The sequence below is a fragment of the Anomaloglossus baeobatrachus genome, chromosome 1 (genome assembly GCF_048569485.1).
Source record: "Anomaloglossus baeobatrachus isolate aAnoBae1 chromosome 1, aAnoBae1.hap1, whole genome shotgun sequence".
NCBI classification, from domain to species: Eukaryota; Metazoa; Chordata; class Amphibia; order Anura; family Aromobatidae; genus Anomaloglossus; species Anomaloglossus baeobatrachus.
The window spans coordinates 133855648-133872443 of NC_134353.1; the positions used below are offsets into that span (position 1 = coordinate 133855648).

The 16796-nt window shown below is 46.2% G+C and overlaps 1 protein-coding gene across 3 annotated transcripts in view; it reads left to right on the top strand.

Annotated features, from left to right (window-relative positions):
• Positions 1 to 15218, top strand: part of CRACD (capping protein inhibiting regulator of actin dynamics) — a 90159-nt gene extending 74941 nt beyond the window's left edge. For all 3 annotated transcript variants that reach the window (XM_075347066.1, XM_075347064.1, XM_075347065.1), the window contains 3 exons: positions 4277 to 4467; positions 6253 to 6406; positions 11186 to 15218. In XM_075347066.1, the coding sequence (XP_075203181.1) occupies positions 4277 to 4467; positions 6253 to 6406; positions 11186 to 11343 (503 nt within the window). In that variant the 3' untranslated portion in view covers positions 11344 to 15218. The remainder of the gene's footprint in view (positions 1 to 4276; positions 4468 to 6252; positions 6407 to 11185) is intronic.
• Positions 15219 to 16796: the final 1578 nt, after the last annotated feature.

Below are 16796 nucleotides of genomic sequence, written 5' to 3' on the forward strand. Positions count from 1 at the left end.
TCATAATTCCATCAACACTATATTTCTGCTTCAACCACTAATAAAATGTGGTTTAATTATTTATTTATTTATTTATTTATTTACAGTATTTGTCAAACTTGTATGCTGCCCTTCTCCAAAGACTCGGAGCGGCTTACAACATATAAATGCAAATTACAAAGCCTTTAACAAATAAAAACAGTTAACATAAAATCAATATATAAACCCCCCGACAGACATACCCCATTCATACCAATTTTTAACACAGTTATAATTTATTAGCCATATCCGACACAACTTTATTAGCTGTACCCGACACTAAAGGTGGCGTCACACGCAATGACGGATCTAATGATATATCGCCGGGGTCACGGATTCCGTGATGCACATCCGGCATCGTTAGCGACGTTGTTGCGTGTGACAGCAAGGAACGACCGTTAACAATGGAAAATACTCACCTTATCGTCCATCGTTGACACATCGTTCCTTTTTAAAATATCGTTGATTGTAGAGGACGCAGGTTGTTCATCATTCCCAAGGCAGCATACATCGCTACGTGTGACACCTTGGGAATGACGACCTGCAGCTTACCTGCGGCCGCCGGCAATCCGGAAGGAAGGAGGTGGGCGGGATGTTACGTCCCGCTCATCTCCGCCCCTCCGCTTCTATTGGGCGGCCACTGTGTGACGTCGCTGTGATGCTGAACGTCCCTCCCCCTTCAGGAAGAGGATGTTCGCCGCCCACAGCGATGTCGTTAGGGAGAGTATGTGTGACGGGGGTTAACGACATTGTGCGCCACGGGCAATGAATTGCCCGTGATGCACAAACGACAGGGGCGGGTGCGATCGCACGATATATCGATGCATGTGACGGGGCCTTTACGGTCCCAGGCCTGCTGGCATATGTATGTAAGTGTTGAGATCTTTATGGAAGACCAATGAGGTAGGGGCAATGCGGAGCTGTAGGGGGAGATTATTCCAGAGGGTTGGAAATACTATGGAGAAGGCTCTAAGCTTCTAAAGCACATTATGGCCCACATCAAATTTGCCCAAACTAGATATTCCAAAATGTTTCTTGGAAAATGTTCTATGGACAGATAAGAGAAAAGCACAAATGCTCAACTCAAAATTTGTAAGAAAAAATTTAAGGGACATTTATCAGGGCACCTGGAACAATTGAGTATGCTATTAAGCTATATAACATTTATGGTTATTTATTTTACTGGGGAGAGGCTGGAGAGTTGGACAAATATTTTTAATATTGGTTCAATATTTGGAAGATTTTGTAATTGTAGCCATAAAATTTACTAGACAAAGCAATAGTTTATGAAAAAGAGCTGTGAGGGTCACAGTAGGTCGGAATAGTGTTTTTCTTGATAGACAGTAAAAGCAAACACCTTTCTGGTATATGAAAAAGAAATCTCCTGTCTGGCATAATGAAGAGTTGCTGTGTAGTCTCACTCAAATAACCTAAACACTGAGTATCCATTTTTCAATGATATCCATGCTCATTGTATATTTCCTTATTTTGGGGTCTCAGTGGGAGGTACTATAGACTGATGGCAAATTTTACTTCTTCATTTATGGGATCAATGAGAGGGCCAACATGAAAAACCCCATCTAAAAACATATATTTAATAGACATGTATTAAAAACTAGGACCACAAACACCACACCAAATATTATTATTATTTTTTTATTATTATTATTATAGCGCCATTTATTCCATGGCGCTTTACAAGTGAAAAGGGTATACATAAAAAAACAAGTACAACAATCATGAAGATTACAAAAACAGACTGGTACAGGAGAAGAACGGACCCTGCCCAAGTCTCACAGTCTACAGGGAATGGGTGAGGGTACAATAGATGAGGACAGAGTTGGTTGCGCAGTGGTCTACTGGTCTGAGGGTTACTGCAGGTTGTAGGCTTGTCGGAAGAGGTGGGTCTTCAGGTTCCTTTTGAAGCTTTCCACAGTAGACGAGAGTCTGGTATGCTGGTGTAGAGCATTCCAGAGTATGGGTGAGGCGTGGGAGAAATCTTGTATGCGATTCTGGGAATCTATATATATAATTGCCTTATTCTGTCTGTCTGTCTGTCTGTCTGTCTGTCTGTCTTGCTCCAAAATTGTGTCCTTACGGTGACACAAAGCTGATTGGCCGCTGGGCTCGCCATGGCCCCGCCCCCTCGCACGGATAGGCCGCTCGCCTCGCCTCGGCTCCGCCCCCCCACGGATTGGTCGCTCGCCTCGGCCTGGCCCCGCCCTCCGCATGGATTGGCCACTCGCCCCGGCCCTCCGCACGCATCGCCAGACATAACCTTGCGCTGCTGGGATCGTGACAAAGCCGGTGAACGCTGGTAACCATTATACACATCGGGTAACTAAGGTCCCTTAATTACCCGATGTGTATCATAGTTACCAGTGTACACCGGCTCCGTCACGATCCCAGCAGCGCCAGACATAACCTTGCGATGCTGGCATCTTGACGGAGCCGGTGAACGCTGGTAACCATTATACACATCGGGTAACTAAGGTCCCTTAGTTACCCGATGTGTATCATAGTTACCAGCGTACACCGGCTCCCGGTACACATGTGCAGGGAGCCGGCATTATACTCCTCTCCCCCCAGGACTACTCCTCCTATTATAGTCCTCCTATTATACTCCTCTCTGAGTATAATAGGAGAACTATTATAGCATGGGGGATGGAGCACGATGGGGTGCGCAGCATGGGGGATGTAGCACAATGGGGGGTGCGCAGCATGGGGGATGGAGCACGATGGGGAGTGCGCAGCATGGAGGATGGAGCACGATGGGGAATGCGCAGCATGGGGGATGGAGCACGATGGGGGGTGCGCAGCATCGGGGATGGAGCACGATGGGGAATGCGCAGCATAGGGGATGGAGCACGATGGGGGGTGGGCAGCATGGGGGATGGAGCACGATGGGGGGTGGGCAGCATGGGGGATGGAGCACGATGGGGGGTGCGCAGCATGGGGGATGGGGCACGATGGGGGGTGCGCAGCATGGGAGATGGAGCACGATGGGAGGTGCACACCTCCCCCCAACACACACACACAACACACCACACACACACTGGGAACCACAAACACCGCCATACACAGACACCCACACACACAGACAACGCCGCACACACACAACACCCAACACGCAAACACCGCGGCATACATAAATATACGCACATACCGCACAACACACACATTGCACAAAACATACCTCCCCGCAAAACACACCACACCCACACAAACCGTGCAACACACACACACACAACAGACACACAGCGCTCCACAAACAACGCAACACACGCAACACACATACAACACCGCTCTCACCCCCCGCCACACCCAGACAACACCCAGAACATGTACAGCGCCCTACACAAACACTTGGTAACTACACACAACAACATCTATATATATATATATATATATATATATATATATATATATATATAACAAAAATCATACATGAACTACACAATACGTAAATTCTAGAATACCCGATGCGTAGAATCGGGCCACCTTCTAGTAGGAAATAAGAGAGCAGTAGAAAAGGAGATCTTGTGAGGATCTGAGGTTGCGTGCAGGTAGGTACTAGGAAACTAGGTCACATATGTAAGGAGGAGACAGGTTGTGGATGGCTTTGTATGTCATGGTTAGTGTCTTGAACTGAAGTCTTTGAGCAATGGGAAGCCAGTGAAGGGATTGGCAGAGTGGCGCGGCCAGGGAATAGCGAGTGAACAGGTGGAGTAATCGGGCCGCAGAGTTTAGGATAGATTGGAGGGGTGCAAGAGTGTTGGAAGGAAGGCCACAGAGCAGGAGTTTGCAGTAGTTGAGGCGGGAGATTATGAGGGCATGGACTAGTGTTTTTGATGATTCTTGGTTAAGGAAAACACGAATACTTATATTTAATATTTTTATATTTTATATTTAATATAATATTTTAATATAGGATCCAAGATTTCACAACTAGTAACTAAGTGCACAGAAAAAGGGAGGAGGGTCATAATTGCCTCCTCCCTTTTTCTGTGCCATTAGGTACTAATTGTGTATATCTTTGATCTTATACTTGTTGTGGTGTTTTTTATCCTAGTTTTAATACATATCTATTAAATATATGGTTTTTATATGGAATTTTTCATGTTAGCCATATCAGTGGGAGGTAGATTTCAAATTTTATAGCTCTTCTTCTAGTTCACGACTAGGAGGTAGAGGTAGATAAGATCACTAGTCCTTCTGTAATGATATGACTGACGTACTGTATGATTTGTTCTTACAGAGAGACCAGTGCTTCAGAGTCGGCATTCATTAGATGGCACAAGACTGATGGAGAAAGTTGAATCCGCTCAGCCACTCTGGATCACACTCGCTCTACAGAAGCAAAAAGGTTTCCGCGAGCAGCAAGCATCCAGGGAGGAGAGGAGACAAGCCCGAGAGGCCAAGCAGGCTGACAAACTAGGGAAAGAAATTGTAATTTGATCTATTATTGCTTAAATTATTAATTGTTTTATTCGTGAGAATTTTGTAGATTTTTGGGGAAAGTACATATACATTATTGTGACTTTATATATAGATTTTTTTGTATTGAGAATGAACAAAAAATAGATTTTTTGGCCATAATTGTACAATTTAAAGGTTCATTTTGAATAGTAGATAATAGTAATGTGGACACTGATCAGTGTAAATATAGTGTATATGCAAAAATTTTATTCTTTATGACAATTTTTTTTCTGGACATATTATATGAACTTATATTTTTATTTTCAAACAAATAATATATTAAAATTCTACTTTGTGCAAACCTAATATTTAAAACAATAAAAAAATGGTTCCATTACAAACTGAGTGCAATCATAAACAGTTTCTGTTTTGAACAGATCAATCTTTAAAAAATTAAATAAAAGGATCCATTTTAAAATGGACATTTTTATTCCATTTATTCTGTTTATAACAGACCTGTTTTGGCTAGAGGTGTCTCTGAATGGATCCCTCCTCCCTGCACACACTATGGTGTCAGTCACACCGCTGTGGGCATGATCACAGCATGCTGCAGCAATGATGGACAGCGGTGCCTGACTAGTCCGCTACCTGCAGGCAGTGAGAGATGAGAAGATTTATTATTGATAAGAAATTAAAGTGTTATCTATTTAACAAGCCATGCAATGCTCCTCTGGAAATTTAAATATGCAAATTGCCTCTCTAGAGAGGAAGAGGACTTATTCTCTAGCGCCTTCTGTTGGATGTAACAATCCATAAAGAAAAACGTTCCCCTTAGACCTCCGACCAGAGGCCCCTCACCTAGCCAAATCAGATGTCCTGCTTTACACTGAGGAGGGGCAACCAACCTGAAACGTGTGTCTGCAAAGGGAATGTATGATTTGGCTTCTTATCCTGTCATGTGACAAGGCTCATTAAAGAGTTGATATTGACGTTTATGATTGCTACATTCAATAGGTTCAAGTCCTTTTTCTCTCTGAAGACGCTCTTTGCATATCCTTTTAACAGACACAGTGCCTCTTAAGCTCATAGGTACGTAGCCCATTTACTTAAAGAAGGGGTTGACCACTACTAAGACAACCCCTTCTGATTCTACATGTTCACCCAAGAAAAAATAATCAAGATTATACTCAGCTCCCGTCCCGGTACCCTTCCAGCGATCTCCTGGATTGCAGTGTTAGTTCTCATGTGGGGTTGTGACATCACACGAACCCCACGTCCAATCAGTGCTGGCTTCCTTCTTCATGACTTTAAACCAAATGAACAATCAACAGGAAGTGAGTGCAGCCACAGCACTCACTTCATGTTAACTTGTTTAGTCTGAAGGCAGGTAAACAAGCCGACACTGATTGGACTTCCATGATGTTACAACCCCATATGAGCCCCGGCCCTGCGATCCCCGATACCGCTGGAAGGGTACCAGGATGGGAGGTGAGTGTTTGCTTTATTATTTTATCTGGGAGAAACGTGGAATCAGAAGGGGTTGTCTTAGTAGTAGACAACCCCTTTAAGCACCAATACCTATAATAGATGGGTATACTTGTTTGTGTATACTACTCATTTAAGCTTCTTGATGTTTTCATAGCTTATAATAGCCAATGTATAGATGATTGTACCTTGAACTAGTGAATAAACATTAATTTATATGCAGAAAGTAACAAATATGATTGAAAAATAATGAAATAATTGAAAATAGAAGATGGTATTTTTCTGATAAATTCATAAAAATATATAATATGTTCCCAAATATTGTTTTAGACATCTAGTGTTCAAGCAGGAGAGTACAGAAGCAGATCTGGATCCCTGCAGAAGCCAGTGCCCCAGGAAGAGAAGAAATGTGAGACTGTGGTGACGAGACTCCAGCGCCGGGAGCAGCTGCAGAAATCCAACACACTTCCAACATCTGTCACAGGTATACAATATGGACAGAGCCATAAGCCGGGCCATCAGCTCCTGAGCGATCGTATAGTCATTCATTGGCCACTGAAGTCAATATTAAAGATAAGGAATCAGTGCATGAGGTTACGGGACACATATGTTAACATTACAGAACTGTTTGACCAGAGGTGTCAACCCTTAGCACATAAAATCTGACGGTCAGTAAAGCTGTGATATGTCAACAAGCCCTAAGATGCACAAACGCTGCCATGTGCTAAACAAATACCTCAGAGCACAGTGACAACAATAGGAGGGATTAGGAGGAGGAGGTGGAACAAGGATGGCTTCTTTCCAGCTTTTACTGCCCTTCTCCACCCTTTAGGGTGCTTTACATGCTGCGACATCGCTAGCGATAGCTAGCGATGTCATACGTGATAGCACCCGCCCCCGTCGCTCGTGCGACATGTGGTGATCGCTGCCGTAGCGAACATTATCGCTATGGCAGCGTCACACGCACATACCTTGTCCGCGACGTCGCTGTGACCGCTGAAAAATCCCTCCTTCAAGGGGGAGGTGCGTTCGGCGTCACAGCGACATCACTGCGGCGTCACTAAGCGGCCGCCCAATAGCAGAGGGGGGGGCGAAGATGAGCGGCCGTAACATGTCGCCCACCTCCTTCCTTCCTCATTGCCAGTGGACACAGGTAAGGAGATGTTCGTCGTTCCTGCGGTGTCACACATAGCGATGTGTGATGCCGCAGGAACGACGAACAACATCGTACCTGCAGCAGCAACGATATTAAGGAAAGGAGCGACAATGATTTTTGCCGTTTTTGCGATCATTGATCATCGTTCCTTGGTGTCACACGCTGCAATGTCGCTAACGACGCCGGATGTGCGTCACTAACTACGTGACCCCGACGATATATCGTTAGCGATGTTGCAGCGTGTAAAACACCGTTTTGTCTCAGTGTCCGCCATGCGAGCCCCCTGACACTGAAGTCTGGTACTGTGAGCACCTCCGACCTTTCATCCATCTTCTGACCCATAGACTGTCACCACACAATCTTCTGTCAGTGAGCCATTATCTAAGTCACTCAGAAAACTCACAGAAAGAAGTGTGTCCTAACAGCAGCATGCTAGGAGAGATGGATCTAGCATGGATTTAGTGGGTCTGACATCCGTGTGTCTGACTAGGCTCTGAAGGGGGGATAAAGGGTAGGAGCCAGTGACTGATGAAGATGGAGACATATTAGGAATTTAGAAGGTTCATGTCTCTTCTCCAAGTCACATCTGTGGAGCCCTGGACTAGCCAGGTAGCCACAAACATGACACCACACACACACCCCCTCCCCTGGATAGTTAACACCAGTCAAACAAAACCCTTGTTGCCTCCCTCCAGGATCTGATGTCCACACCAGTTGGGGCGGAGCCAGGCGGTTGGCCCCACCCACCGAGGAGTTCACAGGCCTGGAGGCGGGAAAAGTGACAGATTCGTTTGAGAGTTGAAAGTGAGAGGACAGAAACTGTTAATGTCTGGGTAGGAGCCCAGGCATTGTCAGCAAGGTCGGCAGACGGTGGTGGCCGTCTGAAGGAGTTAGTGGACCTCTGCGGAACCGTAGGACCGGGGTCGGGCAGTGGCCCGCCGGTACCGAACCGGGGAGCGGAGTGAAGCTAAGCACAAAGGCAGGGCCATCGGACCCCGACTAGGCTTGGAGCCGCCGACAACGGTCAAATCCGAGAGTGACCGGAACCCCAGGGGTTTCCTAACACCCAAGACTCGACAGAAGGCAACAGTCCACACCGTGATGATACCCAGCCACCGCCATAGGCTAGAAATCCAAGGGCCAGCGCCTGCGGGCAACATGGGCTCCTTCGGTACCTATACGCTGGGGAGCGGACTACCGTTGAGAAGCCATCGGAGTCAACACATTCTACACAGGTGCAGGGAAAGACAGCCACCATCAACCTGTCCGGGGAGAGCAAAGACACTGCAGCTGGCTGCGGGACCCGTCCATCCAGCCGTTTGGTTTACCAGAGACTCTGTGAAATTGTGCCTGAGTGAGTACCACAGTGCCATCTGGCACCGCACCGCGCTGCCCCTGCAACTCTGCACCCCATCCATCCAGCCTCCCCGTTCCACAACCGGGCCCCGGGATCACCAAACCCTATCCACGGAGGGGACAACATCCTAGCTGCTCCCTGCCATCGCTCCCGGGATCCCCGTCACCAGCAGCGGTTGTGCCCATTATCACCACGACCTGTGGGTGGCGTCACGGAGTATCTCCCCAAAACAAACCACCCCCCTTTTCACTCGTGGGCGAGGAGCGCTGCTCGAGTCCCCGGGTCCGGCCCACCGTTTGAGCCACCGAGCAACAGCAGCCACGGATCCCAGCGTGGCGAGTGCGGCCCCTCCGCCCATGACAACTTGGCATCACGAACAGGATAGAACCAATCTACCTACCAGTAGAAGTGCACCTTGCAGTCCCCGCCGGCGGCGTCCGGCCGAAAAATTTGAAGTTCCGCCATCTTTGGCGCGAAGATTTCCCGCTCGAGTGTCTTCCCCGAGCAGGGAAGGGGCGAAAGTGAAGCCCCGCCCCCTGAAGAAGGAAGTGCTAGAAAGAACCAAGGGGGGGGCGGGTGCAGGTGTACCTGATGTAACCAAAGGTATAAAGAGCAGGGACGCCAGGACTCTGCTACACATCCGGTAACTGAAAGCACAAGCGCCAGTATGTCCGTCCCGTTCGGCAATGCTGAGATCCCGGAGCCCACGCCAGGAACAGCGGCGTGGGTGGAGGCCCGGACCGCACAAATGTGCTGCCGCTTGCAGGCCCAAGTCCGATTCCTGATGGAGAGATGGGTGGCCGAAATGGAGGAAGTGGCGGTGGCCGTGTGGAGACGCGAGGTGGAGACAGTGTTGGAGGAGCGGGTAAGCGACCCACGCCCCTGTGTCCTTGAAAGACCGGTCGCTGCAGCTGAGGGGCCCGGTCTACGTCCGTTCACCCTGCTGCCTCCCCCGCCATCTGCACCGGCTGTTGCTGCCCCACCACTAGGCTCGCTGCCCCCAACACTGGTAGTAATGGTGTTCAGCCCGTCCGCCCTGGAGGACCAGCCTGTAGGCGTTGCCCGCGAACGACCCGCACCGCTCCCGCTGCCATGGAAGATCCCGCGGGAGGTGCCCGTCCGCGAAAAGGAGCCGTCGACCCCGGAAGCGACCGCACCCAAGACAGTCCCGGCTTCAGTAGTCCATCCGGCTATAGAAGAGGTGGAAGCTGTGAGCAGGAAGGCCCAGCAGGTGAGGCCTGTTGTCCCCAAACTCCACGCTTCGGCTGAGGCTGCGCCGGGTCGCCGCTGCAAAGCAACAGCCCAGGTCGCATCACCGCAGGACCCCCAAAGAGAGTACCGGTCGTGGCTGGTGTGGGGGAAGTCCAGCGGGGCCCGACCCGCGCGCAGGGGCACGCAAACGCCCCGTACTGGGACAGGGAGCCGAACCAGCTGGGCCGCGAGATTGCTGCCCGAGAGCAGCAGAGGTCCGAAGTGCTGGCTCGCACCATAAGAGAAAAGGATAATCTGCGCAATGCCACTTTCCGGGTGCGGAGCCCGATCTACGAGGGCACGCAAACACGGGGAGAACATACAAACTTCTTGCAGATGTTGTTCGTCCTGAGACGTGAACCCAGGATCCCAGCGCTGCAAGACTGCAATGCTAACCTCTGAGCCACTGTACCAGCTTAAGGCTATGTGTGCACGTTGTCTTTTTTTGTAACCACAAAGATGCAGCGTTTTTGGCCGCAAAAAAACGCAGAAAAATTGACCCGCGGCAAAAACGCAGTGGTAAAAATGCATGCGTTTTTACCGCATTTTTGGCTGCGTTTTTGGTCACTGCGTTTTGCTACATTTATCCAATGCATTGCATGGGTGAAAAAATGCAGAAAAATTCAGAAAAGAATTGACATGTTGCTTTTTTTTTCACCTCAAAAACACAGCTAAAAAAAAAAAAGCACTGTGCGGACAGCAAAAATGAAAACTCACAGACTTAGCTGGGGAAGCAAAGTCATGCAGTTTTCTGACCCAAAACGCACCCGAAAAACGCGCAAAAACGTCGCGAAAAACGCACTGTGCGCACATAGCCTAATACTCATCACATCCAGTGCTGCACTCACTATTCTACAGTTACTCGTCACATCCAGAGCTGGGCTCACTATTCTCCTGTTACAGCATGTTAAATTCCAGTCCATTCCAGAGCTGGACTCACTATTCTCCAGTTACATCATGTCTTATACTTGTCATATCCAGAGCTGGACTCACTATTCTCCTGTTACATCATGTGTTATACTACAGTCATTTCCAGAGCTGCACTCACTGTTCTGCTGTTACATCATGTCTAAAAATATATTTATATTCAGAACTGCATTAACAAGGTATATACTTAGGCATTCTGTTGAGGGTGTGACGTGGAAGTGTTTTGGGGTTTTTTTGTTTAATGGGGTGTAGGTCATTTCCATAAAAGTATGGTGTCATTCATGATTTTTTGTTTAGATGTCCAGAAAAATGTAATCGCAGCTTGGAAACACATGAACAATTACATTACTGTGTTACATGCTATGAGATTTATATGTGATCAGTAAGACATACTAACGATCATGCAGGAAGTTACTGGAGGACAGTTAAATTTTGCCGATTTATTTTTGTATACAGCGCTACATAAAGATAACCATAAGAACAGATACAATGTATCACACAATAAGCCTCCTGAATACTTTGTATATATGATTTCTTGTAAATCACATTACTTATCTTTGTTTTTCCTACAGTGGAAATTACAGAGACTGTAGCCGTACCACATGCAAAGGATCTTCCAAAGAGGTTCTCCACGCCAGATGCCACGCCCGCCTCCTCAGAACCAGCATGGCTGGCATTAGCCAAGAGAAAATCAAAAGCTTGGAGCGACTGTCCACAAATCATCAAGTAGATCCCTAGTCCTATGTAGTTAGACTCCCCTTAGATGTCCTCAACTCTCTGTGTACCGCTATATGGTTGTTGCGATAGACTTCCACAGTGATAACTTTTACTTGTCTGGGGCTTACTCCAGAAACATTAATATTATTGTTATTTTGGTCAGATGTGATCAGACAAATGACCTTTATTCGTACATTTCGAGAGCCTGGAGTAATGGAAGCTCTGTGACCGGTGATGGAGAAGATGACTAGGAGTTTAGCAGCCAGCTAGGAATGTCCCCATGTCGATGGCATCACAGATCTATATAAATATTGTATTCAGGTAGTCAATTGGCTTGTGTATATGGCTGTATTGATGTTTCATACGAATAGACTATGAGCATACATTTTTATCTTAGCTGAATGATGGCTGTCACAACCTGCACAAAATGATGTCTTTTCTGGACCAATATGGCCAATACAGGTTTGCACTTTTTCTTTTTGATGCATTCATATTTTGCACACTATAGTATTATGTGCCTCTACTGCAGTGCTATTAAATCAGATTACTCACCTGGACTCTAGCAATGTTGGAACCCAAAGGGATTTGGAAGAATTGGTCCTTTTAAATGTAAAATAAGGGTAGGCTTTATGACCTACCTTGAATATGTTGCCACCTTTTGGGTTCATCATGGTCACTTTGCCTCTGCGGGTGGCAGACATGGTTTGGCAGTGGGGTACAAATGCTAATTTTATTGTTGGTAAATACTTATATGATGATAGAAGAGTCTGAAGACTAAAGGCCGCTTTACACGCAACGACATCGCTATCGAGATATCGTTGGGGTCACGGAATTCATGACGCACATCCAGCCTCGTTAGCGACGTCATTGCGTGTGACACGTACGAGCGACCGCTAAGGATCAGAAATACTCACCAAATCGTTGATTGTTGACATGTCGTTCATTTTCAAAATATCGTTGCTGGTGCTGAACGCAGGTTGTTCGTCGTTCCTGAGGCAGCACACATCGCTATGTGTGACACCCTAGAAACGACGAACAACAGCGTTCCTGCGTCCTCCGGCAACGAGGTGGGAGTGATGTTTATGCGTCTGCTCTCCGCTTCTATTGGTGGCCCGCTGTGTGACGTCACTGTGACGTCGCACGAACCTCCCCCTTAAAAAAAGAGGTTGTTCGCCGCCCACAGCGACGTCGCTAGGAAGATAAGTCCGTTTGACGCGTCCTAGCAATATTGGTCACCACGGGCAGCGATTTGCCTGTGACGCACCAACGACGGGGGCGGGTGCGATCGCTAGCGATGTCGCAGCGTGTAAAGCGGCCTTAAGAATAGTAATGTTGGAGCTCAAAGGGATTTTGTAGAATTGGTCCTTTTAAATGTAAAATAAGGGTAGGCTTTATGATCTACCTTGAATATGTTGCCAGCTTTAGGGTTCGTCATGGTCACTTTGCCTCTGCGGGTGACTGACATGGTTTGGCAGTGGGATACAAATGCTAATTTTCTTGCTGGTAAATCCTTATATGATGCGAGAAGAGTCTGAGGACTAAGAATACTGTTACTGACATCTGATTTGGAAGCTGACGAGTTAATACGGAGGATGATCTTTACATAGTAAGTGTGGCTACATGGGGAGGTAGGATATCACAGCAAGTTTTAGGTTCACATGATGAGTTTTTGACTGCATTTTTTGGCTTACACTTCCAGTGAAGTGGATGGGATTTATAGAAATCTCATGGCTACTCTGCTATTAATTTGTGGTTCTTGTTTGTAATCCGCCACATCAGCTTCTCTTGCAGGTTCGTTGAGTTTTATTTGCAGATTTTTCCAATTGGATGCCGCAAATCTGCAAGTAAAATACGCATGTGCATCATAAGCGTGTTTCCGTTACAGAAACGTGGTAAAACTGCAGGTGATGTCCACATGACTGCATCATTAAAGGATTGTCAAAGCAAATACCAGGAAATATAAAAAAAACGAAGCAGCTTTATTTAAAACATAAGATACTAAAAAGAGGTAAAAGCCAGTGTCAAAAACGCGATACTAATGCTTGCAAAAAAAACAAACAAACAAGGAACGTAATTCACCTAGTAGATGCCGAAATACCACAGAAATTCTGCAACATCGAAAACTCACCAAATGCTCATCATGAGAACATGGCTTTAGGCCATGTGCATATTAGAAAGGTTTGCCACTACTTTTACATTGATGTCCTATCTTTAGGATAGGTCATCAATGTCTGATCGGCTGGGGTCCAACACCCAGCACCCTCGCCGATCAGCGGTGTTAGCAGCAGGTGGCTGATTGTGCTCAGTTCTGAAGCTGCCCCGTCAACTGACCACGGCCGGGGCCGGGTACTGCACATCCGCCTCCTATTGATTTGAATGGGAAGCGGATGTGCAGTTCCCCTGCCGTGGCCACTATCAGTTGACGGGCTGCCCCGAAACTGAGCATTTCTGGCTGCCGCCGCAGGACTGAGAACTGTTGATCTTCAGGGGTGCTGAATGTCAAACCCCGGCCAATCCGACATTGATGACCCTAAAGGGTACTTTACACGCTGCGATATCGGTACTGATATCGCTAGCGAGCATACCAGCCCCTGTCGGTTGTGCGTCACGGGCAAATCGCTGCCCGTGGCACACAACACCCGTCACACGGACTTACCTTCCCTGCGACGTCGCTCTGGCCGGCGATCCGCCTCCTTTCTAAGGGGGCGGTTTGTGCGGCGTCACAGCGACATCACACGGCAGCCGTCCAATAGCAGAGGAGGGGCGGAGATTAGCGGCCGGAACATGCCGCCCACCTCCTTCCTTCCTCATTGCCGGTGGACGGAGGTAAGGAGATGTTCGTCGCTCCTGCGGTGTCACACATAGTGATGTGTGCTGCCGCAGGAACGACGAACAACATCGCTACTCACCAGACAACGATTTTTGGTAAATGAACGACCTCTCATATACCAACGATTTTTGTCTCTCTTGCGATCGTTGAAGGTCGCTCCTGCCTGTCACACGCTGCGATGTCGCTAACGACGCCGGATGTGAGTCACAAACACCGTGACCCCGACGATATATCGTTAGCGATGTCGCAGCATGTAGATGGCTAAGGATAGGCCATCAATGTAAAAGTAGTGGCCAACCTCTTTAAGTATTTGCAACAGAATTTTCTGCACCAAAAACGCGTCTCTTGGTAAGAAAAAAAAAACGCTGCATAAAAAAAGAAGTATTTTGACGCATTTTTTCCCTATTTATTTGAATGAGTGAAAATACGCTGTAAAAACGTTGCAAGAATTGACACTGCAGATATGAAACTGCTTCAAATCTGCAAGGAAAAAATAAGCTGAATGTGTTTAAGACTTCAGAAACTCCATTCATTTTACTTTTACTGTAACCTGCAGCATCTTGGCGCAGAAAAGTCTACTGCAGATACTTAACATTTAACTTAATGGGGTCTGATTCATCACTTACAGTATTTTTTTGTGTTGTGTTATTCGTTTATTTTATTTGCGTCAAATTCTTCAAAATGGCGCACGTGGTTTAAGATTTTTGCACAATTTAAAATTGCTTTTTTTCTATCTGTATCCTTTTTGGCAACTTTTTATAGTAAACAACACAACCATAGGTGCAAAAATTTCAGTCATACAAAAAAAAAAAAACTCCAGGGAAAATCTTCAGTACGTTTCTGCAAAAATGTTGCAACTCTAAGAAGTTGTAATTGAAGAATTGGCCGCAAACAACTGAAAAAAAACAAAGAAAAGACGCTCCAAAATGGCAAGCATTGAAAAAAAAACCAGGCAGAACGATTAAAGAAACTTAAAAATGGCACAAAAAGGAGACAGTTGCACTCTGTAATGCTAAGATATTCATTATTTTGTTTAAAGCCTGTTTTTGATTTGCATCAAATTCTACTTTCAGTGTGTGCCATTTTATAAGAAAAAGACTGATGGCACATCCTACCTTTCTAAGGTGCAAAGTGAACATGAAACAGTAATAAAAAGGAGACAGTTGCACTCTGTAGTGGCTAAGATATGTGTAACAATGAATATAGGAATATACACTTGCAATACTGCTATAAAAAACATGTACAAAATTGAAATACTTAGCACACAAAAATGGCCAGTTTTATGTGAGCCCAACGGCAAGGCTACCTCTTTTTGTTGCGTACCTGTCTACTCTAATGCCCCCCTACGGGTTAAAATAAACCTACAATTTATGAGCGTACAGGAACCTGCGAATGAAGAATTAAAAATTCCTAAGGCTGAAGAGCAGGAATCCCAACAAAAAGAGGTCGCCTTGCCGTTGGCTGTTGGGCTCACATAAAATTAGCCATTTTTGTGTGCTAAGTATCTCAATTTTTACATGTTTTTTAGCAGTAATGCATGTCTATATTCCTATATTCATTGTTCCACATATCTTAGACACTACAGAGTGCAACTCTTTCCTTTTTGTTACTAAGGTTCATGTTCAGTTTGCACTTGTTCACATTAGAAAGGTAGGATGTGCCATCAGTCTTTTTCTTATAAAATGACACACACTGAAAGTAGAATTTGATGCAAATCAAAAACAGGCTTAAAACACCAAAAAGTAGACAAAACAAATTGGGGCCTTAGTCCAAGGTCTAATGGTAACTACAATAATCTAGAGGGTTTTTCCTAAATATATTAAACTCAAACTTTGTAACAAAACGATATGTGAGAGCTGATCATATTATTCCTATGCACATAGTAGTGGGTATGAAATGTGAACACGTGGTCTGTTTGGATGTGGTGCGTGACTACCGTTAGAAAAGAATGAAAAGTTGTCAGTTTGCATAAAAAAATGACTATTTTCTATGTATATTATAGTATTATAGTAACAGGTCTGCCTCTAGTGTGAAAAAAGTATTGTTTGGGGCAGACATATAGCAGGGCTACGATTGACCGCTCAGGACCAGGCCCTGGAAGGAGTGACGGGGCAGTTCCAATGAACGCTACTAGACGGCCCGACTCCTTTTCTTTTGGTATTTTTTTAGTGGAAAAAGTTATTTATTTTTTTGTAGAGTGAACAAAAATAAAGTGAACATGTAATAGGAAATATTAAGGAACACTCTGGGGTACCGACATTATACCTAGTGTAGGGGCTGAAGGGACAATGCACGGCGCAGAGATTCACGGGACAAGAAGAGTGTCTTGGGTCTGCCTTGGTTTTGCCTTGAGAGCCCTTTACTAGCCTTTTGAACAAACTTAATGGTATTCACAACTCCAAGATCCTAAGTGGTACTTTGCATGCTACGACATCGCTAGCCGGTTGTAGTGATGCCGAGCGCGATAGTCCCCGCCCCCGTCACAGATGCAATATCTTGTGATAGCTGCCATAGCGAACATTATCGCTACGGCAGCTTCACATGCACTTACCTGCCCTGCGACATGATAGTCCCCGCCCCCGTCGCAGGTATAATATCTTGTGAAAATTATCTCTACGCCGGCTTCACATGCACTC